The sequence below is a fragment of the Genypterus blacodes genome, unplaced genomic scaffold (genome assembly GCF_046128005.1).
Source record: "Genypterus blacodes isolate CSIRO-AG114 ecotype Tasmania unplaced genomic scaffold, CSIRO-AGI_Gbla_v1 ptg000070l_1, whole genome shotgun sequence".
Lineage (NCBI taxonomy): Eukaryota > Metazoa > Chordata > Actinopteri > Ophidiiformes > Ophidiidae > Genypterus > Genypterus blacodes.
In genome coordinates, this window is record NW_027466880.1 from 5,592,041 (window position 1) to 5,608,485 (window position 16,445).

Genomic DNA, 16,445 nt, shown 5'->3' on the forward strand with positions numbered 1-16,445 from the left:
GTGAGAGAGAGTGTGAGGATAGAATGAAAGTTAATCTTTACTATCTAATCCTAAATACAACAGTACTTCGAATAGTAGAGGGCAGGTTTGTTTTGTTCATCCAGTTCTGTGGAAAGACGGGAGGAGGGTTGGAGGTGTGGCCCGACAGCATGTGGAATTCCCCTGAACTCACCTGAGTCCACCCCCTCACCACCCACCACCTGTAGAGGGTATAAGGTAAAACAGGCAGTTTTTAAATCTAGCAATAGGCACGAGTTTGCTTCTGAGAGAGGACACACAGAGAAGATAGGGGAGGAGATCTCAGACAAACTGGAAATCTACAATACTTGCCTTGCGGATCTCAGCGCTCCATTTTTTTTGGCATTGCAGTGTGGCTGACATAATCAGGTAATCTCATCAGGTATATGTTGTAAGGTAACTGTTTAATTGTAGGGTGCTCCTGTTTTCTGGTGATGGATACTTTTATAAACATTTTTATTAGATACAATATCCTGTCTCTTTCAGCGCACTCCTTTATGTCAGTTAACAAGTAGCTCCATCTTTCTCAGTGACTCCATGTCATCACCGTGCCTAAGCAGCATCCTTACCCACGCCAATCTCACCATGTACCAGACTGGCAACCCTGATGTCCTACCACAGCAGGCCAGCATTAGCCTACAGATATGCAGCCCAACCTCCACCTCCAATACACCAGGTAAGAGAGACACCTGCATGTGTGACACATCAGGATGTATTTTCTGTTGTTTCTATTGTTTATACCATAAATTCTAAAATTTAAAGAAACACACTGTAATGGAATTACTTAATACGTTCATTCAAATGCTGTGGTGGCCTTGCAATGAAGTCGTGTAGTGTAGTAATGAGATCTTCATTACGATTTTTGAGTGTTTCTAGTGAAATCTAATCTCAAAGTAAATGCTTTCCTTTCAAACCTGTCAGAGCATGAGTATTCACTTGCTGAACTTTGCTTTGACCCCATTTAGACACTGTTGGCTCAATCATTTACCATGTCACCAATGTTTAACCAAGTGTAGCTATCAACAGAAAAATGCTGCCACCTCATTGTTTAAACAGCCTGGGTTATGTTTGACCTTAGTGACTTGAATCTAAATAGGCGCATGACACAGACTGGTATCAGTACACATCACAGATGGTACTGGAGGTATTAAGAACTACAAGAAGAGAAGAACAACCTTTTAATTAATACCACACCTGGAAAGTTCTGTTTGGTTTTCAGTGTTGACTGTACTTCTGTAAGTCAATGTTTTATGTCTGGAAGTGGTGCAGCAACAACCATCAAATTTGGATGTTGGTCTAAAATAATTCTCTACGTGGAAGATGATATCTTGGGATCCTAGAGCCACAAGTATCAGCTTTCTCATAGTTACCTTTTGAGCAAGAACATTACAGAAAACACATCCTGATGTATAAACAACAATGTGTCTGTTTTCATACAGGCCAGTGGTATAGGCAGCTCAGCCCTCACTATTGGACATCAGAGAATGTTCTGGAGTGGATCGGTGACCAGGTTGAGGCCACTAAATTTGACGCAAGCACCTTGAGTCTGGCTTGCTGCACAATGGATGGTTCCACCCTCTGCCAAATGAACCAAAACCAAATGATTGGGGTCTTTGGCCCACATCTTGGCTCACACCTACACCAGAGTCTGATGGAACACAAAACCGAATATGGTAAAACTGAGTCACAAAAGAATGATTACTAGTGTAATAACTAAAAGTATTTTTCTCCTTTGTGATTAGTGTAATTATTAATTCATTCAGGGAAGTGACAGTTTAATAAAGATAGACAAGGTTTATAGGATCAACTAAGCTTCAGAAGTGGACACCAGCATTAATTTATATTTTATTTATTTCAAATGGATTTTTATTAGCCGTCATCAGCTAAGACACGTCCAATGATGAGGCTCATAGCTAAGTCATGTCTATATGCACATTTAGGCATGAAATAATATAAGATATATAAAGTTTGTTTCTAAACATCCATATGTGTTCTAATTTTGATTCCTCAGAACTTCCAAGCCTGTCAGGACCAGAGCTGAATGAGACCTGCCAGCTCCTCGAGAACTTCTTGGACAACTTTGTGGACTTTCCTTTGCTGAGCACCATTAAAATTGGCCAAGGTACCTATTGCATTACCTTTTTACTCTGGGGCCACTTTTTGTTAGATACAGCTGATTTTAAAACCAATCACACAGGCAAGGGGACAAAATAATGAAAATACCTTTTGATCCATTGCAGTGTTATATATTATGGCACCACATACTACGGCCACAACAATTATCACTGAGTTGAATCAACACCTCTTTGACACAATGTCAACTAGTACTGAACACATCAATTGCAAAGGTACAGGTGTAGTGAATAAAGTGACTGATACACTATGGAGTATTCATGAGGTTGGTCATGTTGTTTCTTATCAACAGCTGAAGGAGTTATGAACAAGAGGGAGAATGACTCTGGGCCTGATTATGATCTGATGAACCCCAGCATGGAGCCCATGACACCTGTGAAAGATACTGACTACTTGTCTGATCCTTCATCTGATAGCGAGTACAGCTCCTCCTACAACAGTCAGTTCCTCACTTTATGCTCTTTTAACCACAGAGGGTATTTGGGGCACCATTGAAGAAATTTGCCAAACATGTCGTCTTTGTGTTCAGGTGGCATGTTTGGCTTCACAAGCGTTGGCTCACCAGAATCTGGGAGCGGTGAATCTGACCCTGAGTTCTCCTATCCTGTGATTGCAAGTGAGTAAATAATGTTTAGAATAAGTTTTTTTGAAAAATATTCAACTAAATTGTTTTTGCAAAATATTATTTGCCTTTGAAAGTCACTTGGTTTGGTTAAATACCTACCTGTTCTGTTGACAGGAGCCCACATCAAAATAGAGAAAGGGGAATCAAGGCTGAAGCGACCAAGGGGTCGCCCACCTAAAACCAGCAGAGAGCACAGCAGCAGCATGTATGAAAATCCAAAGAAAAGCAAACACGGTAAGATCATGTTTGGAGGTTTTCTTCAGCAAGATAAACAGCCTTTTCAACTGCCATCTACAGTACAGACTTTGCATCTATTTTGCAGCATTATCAAGCCATAGATTGATATCTGTCTCACCTGCATGCTCATATGCATCCATACTTGCACACACAACCATTTTTTTTCATTCTGTCCTGCTGTTCCTCTGCAGCACCCCGTGGCACCCACCTATGGGAGTTCATCAGGGATATTCTAATCCATCCAGAGAAGAACCAAGGCCTGATGAAGTGGGAGGACCGCAGGGAGGGTATCTTCAAGTTTCTGAAGTCTGAGGCTGTGGCTCAAATGTGGGGCCAGAAGAAGAAAAACAGCAGCATGACGTATGAGAAACTCAGTCGTGCCATGAGGTCAGTTCATCTGTAGTTTGTTTTATGTTTAGCAAGAAGGTCAAGTAGAATAGTTACTTAAATAATGAGTAACACATTCATACAGGTATACAGCTGCAATGGTCCAGCACATCTGTAGGTGTGGTATTAAGTTAAAGAAATGTGTTTCACCCAAACCACAGAGCAGTGAGTATATGCTGTGGAAATTCCACAGTGCATGTGCAAATACACAAATTAGTTTAAGTGCAGACTTGGGGCTCCATTACAGCATAGTGTACTTGACAAAGTAGCTCCCCCTGATTGCTCACATAAAAATGTAACTTTGATGTAATCATTGGTGAGAAATCACGAAGGAAGCCACTTTACCAGATGGGGTAAGAAGTTTCCCAAACGTTAAATATAATTTATCTTGGTTTGTGTGAAATAATGCAGACCACCAAACATGGCTGATGTAGTTTCAATCCTAGTATTCAAACACCCTTGTCAATCCCCCAGACATTAGTCATGAGACAACTGCATTATATTTGTTTAGATTTAGGACTGTAAACACTTTGTTTGTATGTGAAACCCAAACTTACACAGCTTCTTCCATCCACAGATATTACTATAAGAGGGAGATCCTTGAGCGAGTAGATGGCCGCCGGCTTGTATACAAGTTTGGAAAGAACTCTAGTGGCTGGAAGATAGAAGAGATCAGCATGGGCATGTGAGACAAAAAAAACAAGAAAAAGACACTAACTTCCTCCTGAAAGGAAGGCATAACAGAAAATGTAAGCCAGCGTTTTTGGCTCTAGTAGGTTTTATGAACCAATATTAATGTTGTGTTTGTGATTTTCATTATGGAAACTTTCAGTACGTGTGCAGCAATAACTAAACTGGACATCATTTTGTATGCTTGTGAATTGTCCAGCGGCGAACAACTAAATTGTTAGAGGTTTTCATACACACACTTACGTATTTCTTGTGGTATGTGGGCATTAATCATTATTATATGGCATGGAAAACATTTTCATTTTATTCCAATCAGTTCTGTGTTACTGTTTTGTTATTGTGAGGAAGGGTGAAACTAAATTTGTTAAGGACTGTTTTCAAATAATCTAAAATTTTTTGTGATGCATGTTTCAACTTTGAAGCGTTGAAGTTATTGTGAAGGACAGAATCATCACATGAATTGAGGCAATGCTTTTCATGCATTCAGGAATGATGTGCACTACATGTCTAATGGTATCACTTATTGTTAAGTGTGTTTACACAATGTTTCAGTCGAACGTATATGAAGAATATATAGCCTATTATATATCATTTTCATAATAGTCTGTAAAAAGCTTTTGTAAATCAGAAATATTTTGTATGACTGATTTAATTGATTGATTAAGCTGCACTGCTGTCATCCACTGTGGGAAGATGAATATATGTGAAATAAATCTCATGCCAGTTAGGGTATCTCTTCGTGTATGGCATATTGTTTTTGTCAAACCTATTTTCTAAAAATAAATATGATGATCAAATCAATGTCTCCCCCTCTCTGTGTATAACAATCTCCAAAATGTCCCACTGTCATGTCAAATGCTTTCTTCAATGAAAATATTCAACAAAAAATGGATGAAGTTATGACAATCTGAGTTTCAGAGGCCATTTTCACACTGCCTGCATTAGTAAGTGGCGCTGAAGCAGTATCATAATCACAGGTACTTCCTTTCTATTCATTCATTTGATTGGAAACCTGGATGGAAACACAGCCATAGATGGAAACATAAAGGATGTAGCAGTAAAGAATAACACGTGTTGAATGGTGTTAGTATGTTGTTAGTAGTATTAGCATGTGAGGTTGTTGGTACAAAGCTATGGTTAAGAGATGAGGAGGGATTCAGACTGCCATGTGCTTTCCAGTCAAAGCAAGTGCACATTTACATTTACTGTATATTTCACTGTCAAGATTCCAGATTCTCAGTCATTACCCATTATACACTAGAGCAAGTTGAACAAAATTAGCATTATAGTAGAAACTATACAATAAGTAAAAAAAAAAAAGCTAAATGTGCTTAAATCAAATAAGGTAATCAAAACATGTACATTGTGCATGTCCTAGAGCAATTTATTAAAAATGAAATGACAGCGTCAAAGAGCCTAATCTGAGGAAAGTACGAAGACCTAGCAGCCAATGCCCGTTACAACAATATAAGAATCGTTGGCATACCCAAGGAAGTCATTGACACCTTCCAGACCACAGCAAATGACCAAGCTGAGGCCAAGTTTTGGATGCGCATGTGTGGCGGGGTACTCTGGCCTTTGCTTGGTGCATTTTAATCTGTCACTTACACATAAATGTGTTCAGCCAATTTGAGCACTGGCTATGGCATGCCTTTGTGTTTCCTTAGCTGGAACATTTGTGAAATGGGCAATCCTGTTGAGAAATCCAGGGTCTTCTGTCATCTGAAATGGCTTAACTCCGGCATAATATTTTAATAAGAAATTCACCTTAAGCTTAAAGCTCATCATAGGCTGTGTCCCTCCTGGATCAGCCAGATCTACCACTCTAAATTCATTTCAAAATCTAGAGGGGTTGCCCTCAATCTCAATGTAATCAAATTTAAATGCTAACACAGTCAAAATGATACTTGTGACTTCATAATTTTTTGGTTTGAGAAATCCTGTAACTTTCTGTGTAATTGATTATATGCTGTATATTGGTTAAGATCAGCTGTGGAGTTATGCCAGTGTAGATTGTGCTATGTATTGATTCTCAGTGTTATTTTAGAAGCATTGGAAATCCCAGTGTTACTCAATGATGTGAGATCCGCATCTTAACTCCATTGGCCAACAGTTGCTACATAATACATTAAATGTCTACATGAAGCTCACAACATGTTTCATGTCCATGCATGAGTGAAGGCACATAATATGTCTGGAGGAATTGTGCAGGTGCACTACGAAAATGTAAATGGTTTTTCACACTTGTTTGATGCATCACATTGTAGGCACAAAGCCATCATTGTTATTTTTCCAACCTTTAGAACCAAATGGAGCTTTTGTTTATTGTAGTGTCAACACGTCTTCTGGTTGTTTCCGCAGTGTGATCTGCTTACAGATCACTTTACAACAGGTAGAGCCAGTTGAACATGACAGCAGCACACGATAACATCTTGATGGCTGAATGAGGGTGTGTTAGAAACTGCCAGAACTTCAGCTGAACCCAGCTTCCAACATTTTGCTTCACATTCCTTTAGCACTATTGCAGTGTGTCAATAATTAGTTTAATCTATCCAAGCAATCCATTACTTTTGTTACTTATGTTTCTATTCTGCATTCATTGTAAAAAGCTCAATCTATACAGCACACTCCTACATGCACATATTCGTATACATATAATATGTAATTGATACATCTGTCTTTTTAAAATTTCTTTTGTTGGATATTCTTTTGTTTGTTGTTTTGGCTTGTTTATTATTTAGGGTTGTGCAATAGAATCATTGGCCACTTTACTAGAAGAATCTGTTTGTCTTCTTATTCATTCAATTATCCAGCCACCCAAAAACCTGTGCAATACATACAATCATTCAACTAACATCAGAACTGGATAAGTAGGCATCATATATGAAACTTCCTCTCATTCTACATTTGGAGATATTAGGAACCACAAGTAAACAAGCATTCTGAGAGTGCAGTGTTCTAGGGGGGTAATAGGGTACTGTGAGCACTTTAACGTTAGATGAACCCTGACCATTAAGAGCTTAAAAGTGAGCAGGAGGATTTTAAATTCTCTTCCAGATTTTACTGAAAGCCAGTGCAGCGAAACTAAAATGGGTCAGTGACAGTTTTGGTCAGGACACATGCAGCTGCATTCTGGACCGACTGGAGAGTCTTTAGGGCTTATTAGGCCAGCCTGATAATAATGAGCTGCAATAGTCTAGCTTACAAATGCATTGGCAAGTTGTTCTGCATCATTCTGGGACAGAATGTGCCTGGTTTTTGCAATGTTGCATAAGTGAAAGAACGCTCGAAAATGTTCTTATCCACAAAAGGGGGGCCCTGCAGAAAGAAGTTTGGGAACCACTGTTCTTGATTGAGTCCATGGTATCAAACAATGTAAGAAAAGAAGAAGGGCCCCAGCACTCATCCTTGCTCTGAGGATTGCTGTCTATCCGACAAATTGGATTTTAACCATGAGAGATTGGAGTGAATGATCAGAATCTGGAGTTTAGGTGAGGGGAGGGGAGGTATTAGTTGAAATGCTTTGTTCTGAAAGAAATATAATGTTTATATTAGATGTTTTATTTTACTGTTTAAAGATCTTCATTTGCTAGTTAAGCAGAGCATGCATACAAAGCCATACCTGCACACACACCTCAGTGAGGTGAGAGAGGCTATCTGCTCCTCCCTACTAGGTCAACAAACTTGTCTAACAGGTGAATTTGGCCACAAGCCAGAATGTGGCTGCAGCACGTAGCTTACTGGAAACGACAGCCCTTTGCCAGTAATAACACACAGGGAGGGGACAAGGTGGGAAGGGTTATTTTATTGCTATGATCTCAGTCTACAGGCTCCTGAGAGATAGAACTCTAAAAAAGAGAGCTAATCTAATATAACACCTAACCCAGTGGTTCCCAAAGTGGGAGACGCGCACCCTAGTGGGGTGCAGAGGTATTGCAGAGGGGCGCGACAAGAGAGACAATTTGTTGAAAGCAGAAATGCTGTTACACAGTAAAAGTTACACAGTATTAGACAGTTAGACTTTTAATAATTCCAATGTAAAGGTGATTTGTCTCTTCACTATTCATTTTGTTAAATGATAAGTTGCAGTTTTATGAATTGCAATGTTTAAATTCCAGTGGAGTTTGAAAGCTTAAGAATTTCTTAACTACAAAAGGGGAACCCTGCAGAAAAAGTTTGGGAACCACTGACCTAACCTTTCATTTTGCCCACACAAACACAATATGTCTTACTACCCACATATACATGACAGAAGCAAATAAAGTGTGTCAATTATGTTGGGACTTTGCAAATAGAAGATTTTGTGGCAATTTGCGATCAACTCAGAAGTTTTTTGAAGGAGTTTTTGACGGACTGTAGGTGCTGTGAATAAGCTGCCATATTTCTTTATCCGCATGACGTCTGTTGAATTACAAGTTTAGTAAAAAGATGACGGATGAACCTGGATTACCCAGAGGTAAGTAACGTGACATCACTTCCATGAACAGTTTTGAGGGTTTGTATACTGAATTTGCACACCTCACCATTTGTTGCTAATTTGCTCAAAATAAAAAGTCAATTATTTTGATTGAATAATAATAACAATTATTATTTTGTATTTATTTATTTATTTATTATTATAAATTCAGTACAATTATTATTATCATAATAATTACTTACTATGCTAGATATGATATATTTAAAGCTATGTCCCTAAGTCTTTTAAATACATATATAAATTGCAAATTTTGCATAATTCATTGCCAGGCAATCACTGTGTTCATTTTGAGGCAGATATGGATCAGCTGTAGATGAAAGCTGTCTGTAAATGTTTATTTAGTAAAAAACATTTACTTATTTTGTCTAATATTTTTTATTCAAGAAGTATGCTTGATGACACCATTTTCCTTTCAACAGTATATGAATGAGAACATTGTCTGGTGCCCTAAAAAGGATCATGCAGTCACATGAGTCCCCTCCGCACCAACCACGAAGAGGGACGGTAAACAACAACAGCAACAAAACGTGACATGTAGACAACAAGCGCATGCAAGAATGAAGAACGAAGGGGAAAAAATGAAAGCAAAAAAAAGGAAATAAAAAACAAACCAACCCAAAACCAAACCACCATCATTTACTCACCCCATTCTGGCCCATTGGGAACAAAGAATACAGTTACACACAAAGGAAAATTACATTCTTCTTCTTCTTAGGGGCGGCAGTAGCTCAGTCCATAGGGATTCAGCAACCGGAGGGTCGCCGGTTTGAGTCTCGTATGGACCAAATAAGCAAGCTGGTAGCTGGTGAGTTGCCAGTTTGCCTCCAGAGCACTGCCGAGGTGCACGTGAGCCATGGGCGCCGTATAATGGCTGCCCTGCACCCCCTCTGTAATGCATGTGTTTGTGTGTGTGTGATATGAGGGGGTGCAAGATAAGTTTCAGTTGCATGCGATTTTCCTTGAATTGCATGCAAAAATGATGAGTAATAAAGTATCTTAATTGGAAGTCGCTTTGGATAAAAGTGTCTGCTTAATGACTAAAAATTCATTTCAATTCTTCTTTTCCTTTCGGCTGCTCCCTTCAGGGGGCTCCATTATATAGCATTTATAATGTCAATATTTATAAGCCTTGATTCGAGCAGGACCTGTAGATTTTAAAAGTACGATATGAAATACTGACATTTGCTTAACTGAGGTATAGTACTAAGTAATCTACCTTCAACTCTAAGGCGTCCTGTAAGGATCTGTCTGTTTTTGTATTTGTTATTTTCATGGTTGTGTGTTTGTTCCTGGCTGGGCGTGGCTACCTGATCCTTCTTTCCGCCATCTGATTCCACACAGCTGATCACAATTTCAGTGGTGGTAATAAAATTCCAGGTCAGCCAGCCATGCCTTGCTGGAGAGTACTCATTACAACACTCTTTATACTACTTAGTACTACCCATTAATCAGTTTTGTTGCATGCTGTGCTGTTTTTGTTTAAGTGAGTGCACCTTTTGTTTTTCCTGTACCCTGGGATTCTGTTGTTGGGATTCACTCACTCTCGCTTTGTCAAGCATTCCATGTTCAGCGTCTCCAGCTGCAGCGCCCAGTCTCCTTGTTCCCAGCTTGAATTGATTAAAATAAAAAACCCTCTGGATTTTTGATTTAACTTGAGTGGGAGAGGTGGCCAACCCAAGAAGGATGCATTTTATAGAGTTGCTTGCAAAAATATGTCAGATTTAAGCAGTTTCAGATGACAGAAAACCTTGGATCTTTTAATAGGATTGCCCATCCCATGGGTGTTAAGTATTATCAAATCAGCTAACTGTCACTGGCAGCCAGCATGGTGATTAAATTTATGTAGCTTATATTTTTGAAGTTAACTGTAATGTGACGTATTGTTGTTTAAGTCATCATTAATCATGGAAGAAACAATGTTGGTATTTGTTTTTATTTAGGCAGTTACATGAGGAACACTTGTGTACTTACAATGAATCCAGTTAGTTTATATGTTTGTATTGACAGCTTGTTATTGACAGGATGTGAAACTACCCATAATATTGGTAAAGTTACATTGTCTTGAAACATCCTTGTGTGAGTATCTATAAATAAATGGTAAGTTCATTTCTAGGTCAAAACCTTGATGTAGGTCATTGAAACTGATCAACAACTTACCGTTCACATGAATCAGACCCTTATAAAGTCAGGAGCAGCTGTAAAAACCATAAAAAAAGGAGCGGTAAACAATTCCTGGCAAGAGATTGTAGTGTATGGTGACAGTGATAACCAAGGAGTGGTCTCTGTTATCAGACATGTGATTATTATCATCCTACATGGGCAGGGAACTCTAGAGAGGGGGAGGGCAGGGACAGAGAATCAGATGTGCATTTGCCTGTGTATTGACTTGAGTGTAAATGATCAAAGAATAGATGTGTCAATCCAACAGATGCAAACAGGCAATTGTTTTTAAGTAAGATTTTGTGTATGACATACTGGCCTCTACTTGAGTTGCGTGCAGACTGCATGGGCATGTGGGTATGACCAACTATTTTTGCCAATTTTCAACATGCTGATCTTCCTTGCAGTGACAAGATCGGCATGTTAGTATTTTCCAGACCTTGAGACCTTTGACCATCAGTGTTGTATTTTCATGCCAATGCATTTCAGACTGGGCAAAGGAGCAAGGGGAGTGATAAACAGATTGAGTACAATGGACCAATGACACTGCTGAGAAAGCCACACACTAACACAAATCACACAATGAACATTTTCAATACTGAATGTAATCAGCAGTAACATTCTTTATTAAGATTCTTTATAGTCATGTTACATGCAATTCACGATGAAATTCCATGCAATTGAAATTTTTCTTGCACCCCCTCTTACACACCACACACACACAAACAAATGCATTACAGAGGGGGTGCAATTTATTGTGTATGTATAAGGTGTACCAACACAGCCATGTCATTGAATGTGTCAAAAAGTGTGTTGTGCTGTAAGTGTGGATCAAGTTTTGCTCTGAGAAACATACACGTTACATGTCAAACAGGCACATGGTCATGGGAGCAGAGTTTGTATGTCAGCTCCGTGTATTTCTTTTTCCAATGGCATTTGCCACTTGATTGATGTACAGGGCGGCCAGTCTGATGTCTCTTCTCTTTTAACACATGGGTCACCACGCACAAAACATGCGAGCTACTGCAAAACTCCAGCGAGCTAAGTGACGTCACTTGCTTTCCAATTTATATCTACTAAAGAAGATGATGATCAGTGGCTGCTAGACTCGGCATTTTAACTGATCTGGCCAACATGTTGAACGAGCGAAATTTAGAGCTGCAAGGAAAAGACAAAACCGTGGTCAATATGATCAGATCAGTTAACTCTTTCAATGAAAAATGCAACATCAGTCCTCAAAGCTGCAGCGCCATAATTAAAGGAACTTCCATAACCTCGCGTCAGAGATGGAGATGCAATGGAAGGCGTGTGCGAAACTTGACTGTGCATGCTACACTGAGCAGATTTAACATTGTCAGACTTTGCCTAATGGTTTCAAGACTTTACTCGAGCCCATCTCTGCATTTATGTGCTACCCAAATAGGAAAGATATTGAGGTTGCTTCACTCGCATGCAAGGTGATGCAAGGTACGCCAACATACCTTGAATATAAAAAGTATACCCAGTATATAAATATATATTTAGCATTTTTTTAATGCACGCAGATAATTTTGACCTGGTCATTTCAAAAGTAGCTCACAAGCCGAACATGTGTGGGCACCCCTGCTTTAGAACAATGCACTCTATGACTGAGTAGATCAAAACACATTAGGTGTCAGCTTACTGAACAATGGTAGGACAAGCCCAACACACAAACTGACAACTCAACTATTCACATTAGCAAGACCAGAGGGAATACTTTACGGACACAGGCACAAACATTCTGTTTAACAACTCCTCCTCTAACAAAAAAGTAAACATCACTTCCACTAATGACAGTAGACTCTGAGAATATGTTAAATAAGTATGTGGTCCTTCAGGCAAGGTCTCTCTCTGTCTCTCTCGCTCTCTCTCTCTCTCATGGACACACTAAACTCATTTAGTTTCCTCATAGCATATTATATAACAAATTCCCAGCAGTAGAAAGTATGGCTGTTTCTCTGTTGTGGAAGGGGAATGGCAATGGCTGGGGTGACACTATTATTGTTGTTGTATTTTGAGTATTCTGTATATTTAGATTGTGATCCAGCTTTTAAGAAACAGGTCTCCTCCTCCCTCTTCTTCTCTTCCCAACACATTCTCTGGAGAGGTGGGGGGGATTACGAGAATGTCAGTTTTAGGAAGGAGGAGTATTTTCTTAATGACCGAGAAACCTGAAAGGGGCCGGTATCACCAGAGACTTTGGTGTGAAAACTGAGACTGAGCTGAACAAATGTCTCAAGCTATTGGTTTCATGTGAGCGAGAATGATTTTTGAGATATCTAGAACAGATTCTCCTCTAGAATTTTATATTTCTTGTACATATCTTGCGCATATCTTTAGGTTCACCAATTGCAATTAGAGATCCATTAATATCAATCTTAAAGGGTTTTGACTGCAAGTGACACAGGCAGTGTTGTATTCCCATCAATCAACCGATTGAGTGCCTTTACCTTTGCACTCTCCCTTTTGGTTTCATCTTCATTTTAATTTATTTCGAATAGAATTTTCTTCTATTTCCTTTAATATATATGAATGATTATTTATTGATATTATTTATGCTATTATTAGGTCTCTAAGATCAAAAGCATACTAGTCTGATACGACGGCCTGTTATCATAACATTTTTTGAGAATGATAAAAGTTAAGTAAAGTTGAAAAAAAGTAGACAGATCTTATTGCAGATTCGTTGTTCTTACACTTTTTGTGTTAAGTGAGAGTGAGTGAAGGAAGTGAGACTGGCAGCAAGGACACATCTTTAGACATTGCAGCTGAGCTACCGGCTGATTGGCAGTGACCCGACTTTGATCATTCTGCCTCTCAGTAAATAAGAGGTCAGAATGTTGGCAGGTTTAATTAACATTCATGTACTAGGCCTTAGCAGGATTTGCAAATTTGCACACAGGCCTCCTGTCTATCACAGGGTTAACATGCAAACTCTACACAGAAAAAACCCAGCCCTATTCAAACCAATACCCATGTCTGACAATGAACAAACGGCGTTCAAAAGACACTCAAGAGCACCAGCCTGTTATGATTGCTTTGTCGAAACAGTGTGCACCAACCCAGAAGGTTCTACCAGAGCATTTCCATGTAATCCTTAAGTGAATGTACAGTGTAATGTTGGCAGAGAACTGTACTTTCGGGGAATGATCACTTCACTGTATGCAAATCAGCAGCCTGTGACCAAGCTAAAATTGATTCCATGACTTTGTCTGAGACTTGTCTTGCCTGATAAGAACATACACAATGTTTGTTTTTATTTTATACAATTTATACAATCCCAGCTTCATTAAATCAAATGTATTTGTATAACCCAATATCACATGGGGCGGCAGTGGCTCAGGGGGACTTGGCCAGGGGGGACTTGGCCAGGGGCTGAAGGGCCGCAGGTTCAAGTCTCAGGAAGACCAAAAAACGGAAGATGGACTGGTAGCTGGAGGGATGCAAGCGCATCTCCTGGGCACTGCCAGGGTGCCCTTGAGCAAGGCACCTAACCCCAAAATTGCTCTCGGGCACCTGCAAGGGGCAGCCACCCTCACTCTGCATATCTCCACCATTACCATCTACAATTTATATAAACCCAGCTTCAGGTGTTTGCATGTGTGTGTTTCTAGTCTGTGTACATGTGATGTATATTAAAAAAAAAACAACTGAGTGAGGAAAAAATATTTCTCCTCTGGGGATCAATATAAGTGTGTTTCTTCACTTATTTTTCTTTCTTTTCATACAATATCTCAAAGGGCTTTAAAGGCCCACAGCATCAGACAGTACCCAACCTAGCCCAGAGCTCTCGAGGAAGACAAGGAAAAACTCCCAACATCCTTAATATATAAGGAAAAGGTAGAAACCTTGGGAAATGCAATTAAAAGAGATTCAGTCTTGTCGGGTCACAACTGGCATATGCACTACTTTTCCGTGGAAATCTGCTTTGTGTTCTGACTGAGCTCACTTAGACAAAATAATGACAAAACACATGAGCCACCACATTCTGATGACTGTATTGATAGTCAGGGCAGAAGAGAAGTCACGTGCCATATTAATAAAAAATTAAGTGGCCATGAGTTAAACAATTTGTGGTTATCAAAGCATGGGACCACGATAATTAGTGTGTGAACCAATCAAGATAATGTGAAGAACGGCATCATCAGGACATCCTGGACAATAATTCTTTTTTCATGTATTTAAAAGTATAAATGATGAATAAACAGCAGGGCTGACTGTGCATCTGGTTATCTGTGCCGCTTCAAAAGTCACTTCATAAAGTACTAGCCAATAGTACCTTAGATGCACAATCAAAACAGGGACTTGATTGTTTTCTTAGCCAGAGAAGTCAATTGTCATATTGCTGTGATAGAAAAGAAGCTTACCTGAACACCAAAAACTGTCCTGTTTCTGCACTGTCAGATGGCATTTTTAGATGATAATCTAATGTTATAATGCATGCCCATTATTTTTATCAATGCAGGCTGTCACCTGTTCTCCTCCAAAGATAGTTAATGATCAGACAGAGAAGATCTGCAAAAATGTAGGCTGTTGATAAATAGAATCACATATTAATCTTTACTCATTAAAATAATAAAAAAAGAAAAAAAAAAACTTTGCTCATTTCATACTGTGTATTTAGATGTGTATACTGACACAAGAATATATACTGAAGGCAACAGAAAGTAGGACAAGAAATTCCATTGTGGGCTCAGTCAACTGATTCAGTCTGACCGGTTTGCTTATTTACCAGAATGACTGATGAGAATATGTCATGTGAAGAGTTAAATAAAGCTCACTAATCAGCAGATCATCTCCCTTGCGCAAGCAAATGCACAACATTACAGACAGACAGGTTTGGTTAAAACAGGGATTCACAAACACCAAATTATTATCCGAGCCCCTTGCCACTTGTTTGGCTTCCAATAAAATATAATATAATACTTCATTTAGGAGGTATGTCTAAACTTGTAATTCCTCTAACTTGAAGGGTGTGTGCCATTTCCATTCAGGTCACAAACCCTGGGAGTTGAATGGGAGTTCCATTAAGATAGCTGATGTAATGAGTCTACCAAGGCTCTAAATCACAGGTGTCAAGCTCAAGGCCCGCGGGCCAAATCCGGCCCGCCACGTCATTTTATGTGAGCGCAAAATAAACGTCTATGCTGCTTTTAAGCGTAATCGCTCTTTTACGGTTATTTCCAGCTTGGTATTTTTCAGTAAATGCTGTGTGTGTGTCCTGAAAATGTCTTTGAACATTTTGCCTTTTACTTCTCTTATTTATTATAATGTATCTTTAATTTATCTCCATATAGCAAGCACATTATTATTTGTTATTATTTCTCTTCTGTATTGCTGCAGTGAAAGCAAATTGTAACTCTCTGTTCTTCGAGACTTTTTTGGGAGTTATCCACGGATAGTGAGTCAGTTCAGTTCACATTACTACACAGATGTGGAAATGCATGTACATTTAAAATAATTTCTAAATCTTAACAAGTATTGTTATTATTGTTTATTGTTGAAATTGCACTTGTTTTACTTAAGAAATGTCCGGTTCTTCATAATATGTTTCGTAAAAAGATTGTTAAATAAAAGTAAACACTTGCAATATGAACTTGTACCTCTTTGCACTAAAACAAAGGGAAACTTGGAGTTTTCCATTTATAGGTTATTATGCTATGATTTTACTAATCCGGCCCACTTGAGTTTAAATTG

The 16,445-nt window shown here is 39.0% G+C and overlaps 1 protein-coding gene across 1 annotated transcript; it reads left to right on the top strand.

Moving 5' to 3' along the window:
• The first annotated feature begins 215 nt into the window (after positions 1 to 215).
• elf3 (E74-like factor 3 (ets domain transcription factor, epithelial-specific)) lies at positions 216 to 4,887 on the top strand. Its single transcript, XM_076156799.1, has 9 exons — positions 216 to 387; positions 549 to 694; positions 1,458 to 1,691; positions 2,030 to 2,140; positions 2,444 to 2,590; positions 2,681 to 2,767; positions 2,891 to 3,010; positions 3,205 to 3,400; positions 3,978 to 4,887. Exons 2-9 carry the CDS (start codon positions 556 to 558, stop codon positions 4,087 to 4,089), a joined length of 1,146 nt encoding a protein of 381 aa, XP_076012914.1. The 5' UTR covers positions 216 to 387; positions 549 to 555; the 3' UTR covers positions 4,090 to 4,887.
• The last annotated feature ends 11,558 nt before the right edge of the window (positions 4,888 to 16,445 follow it).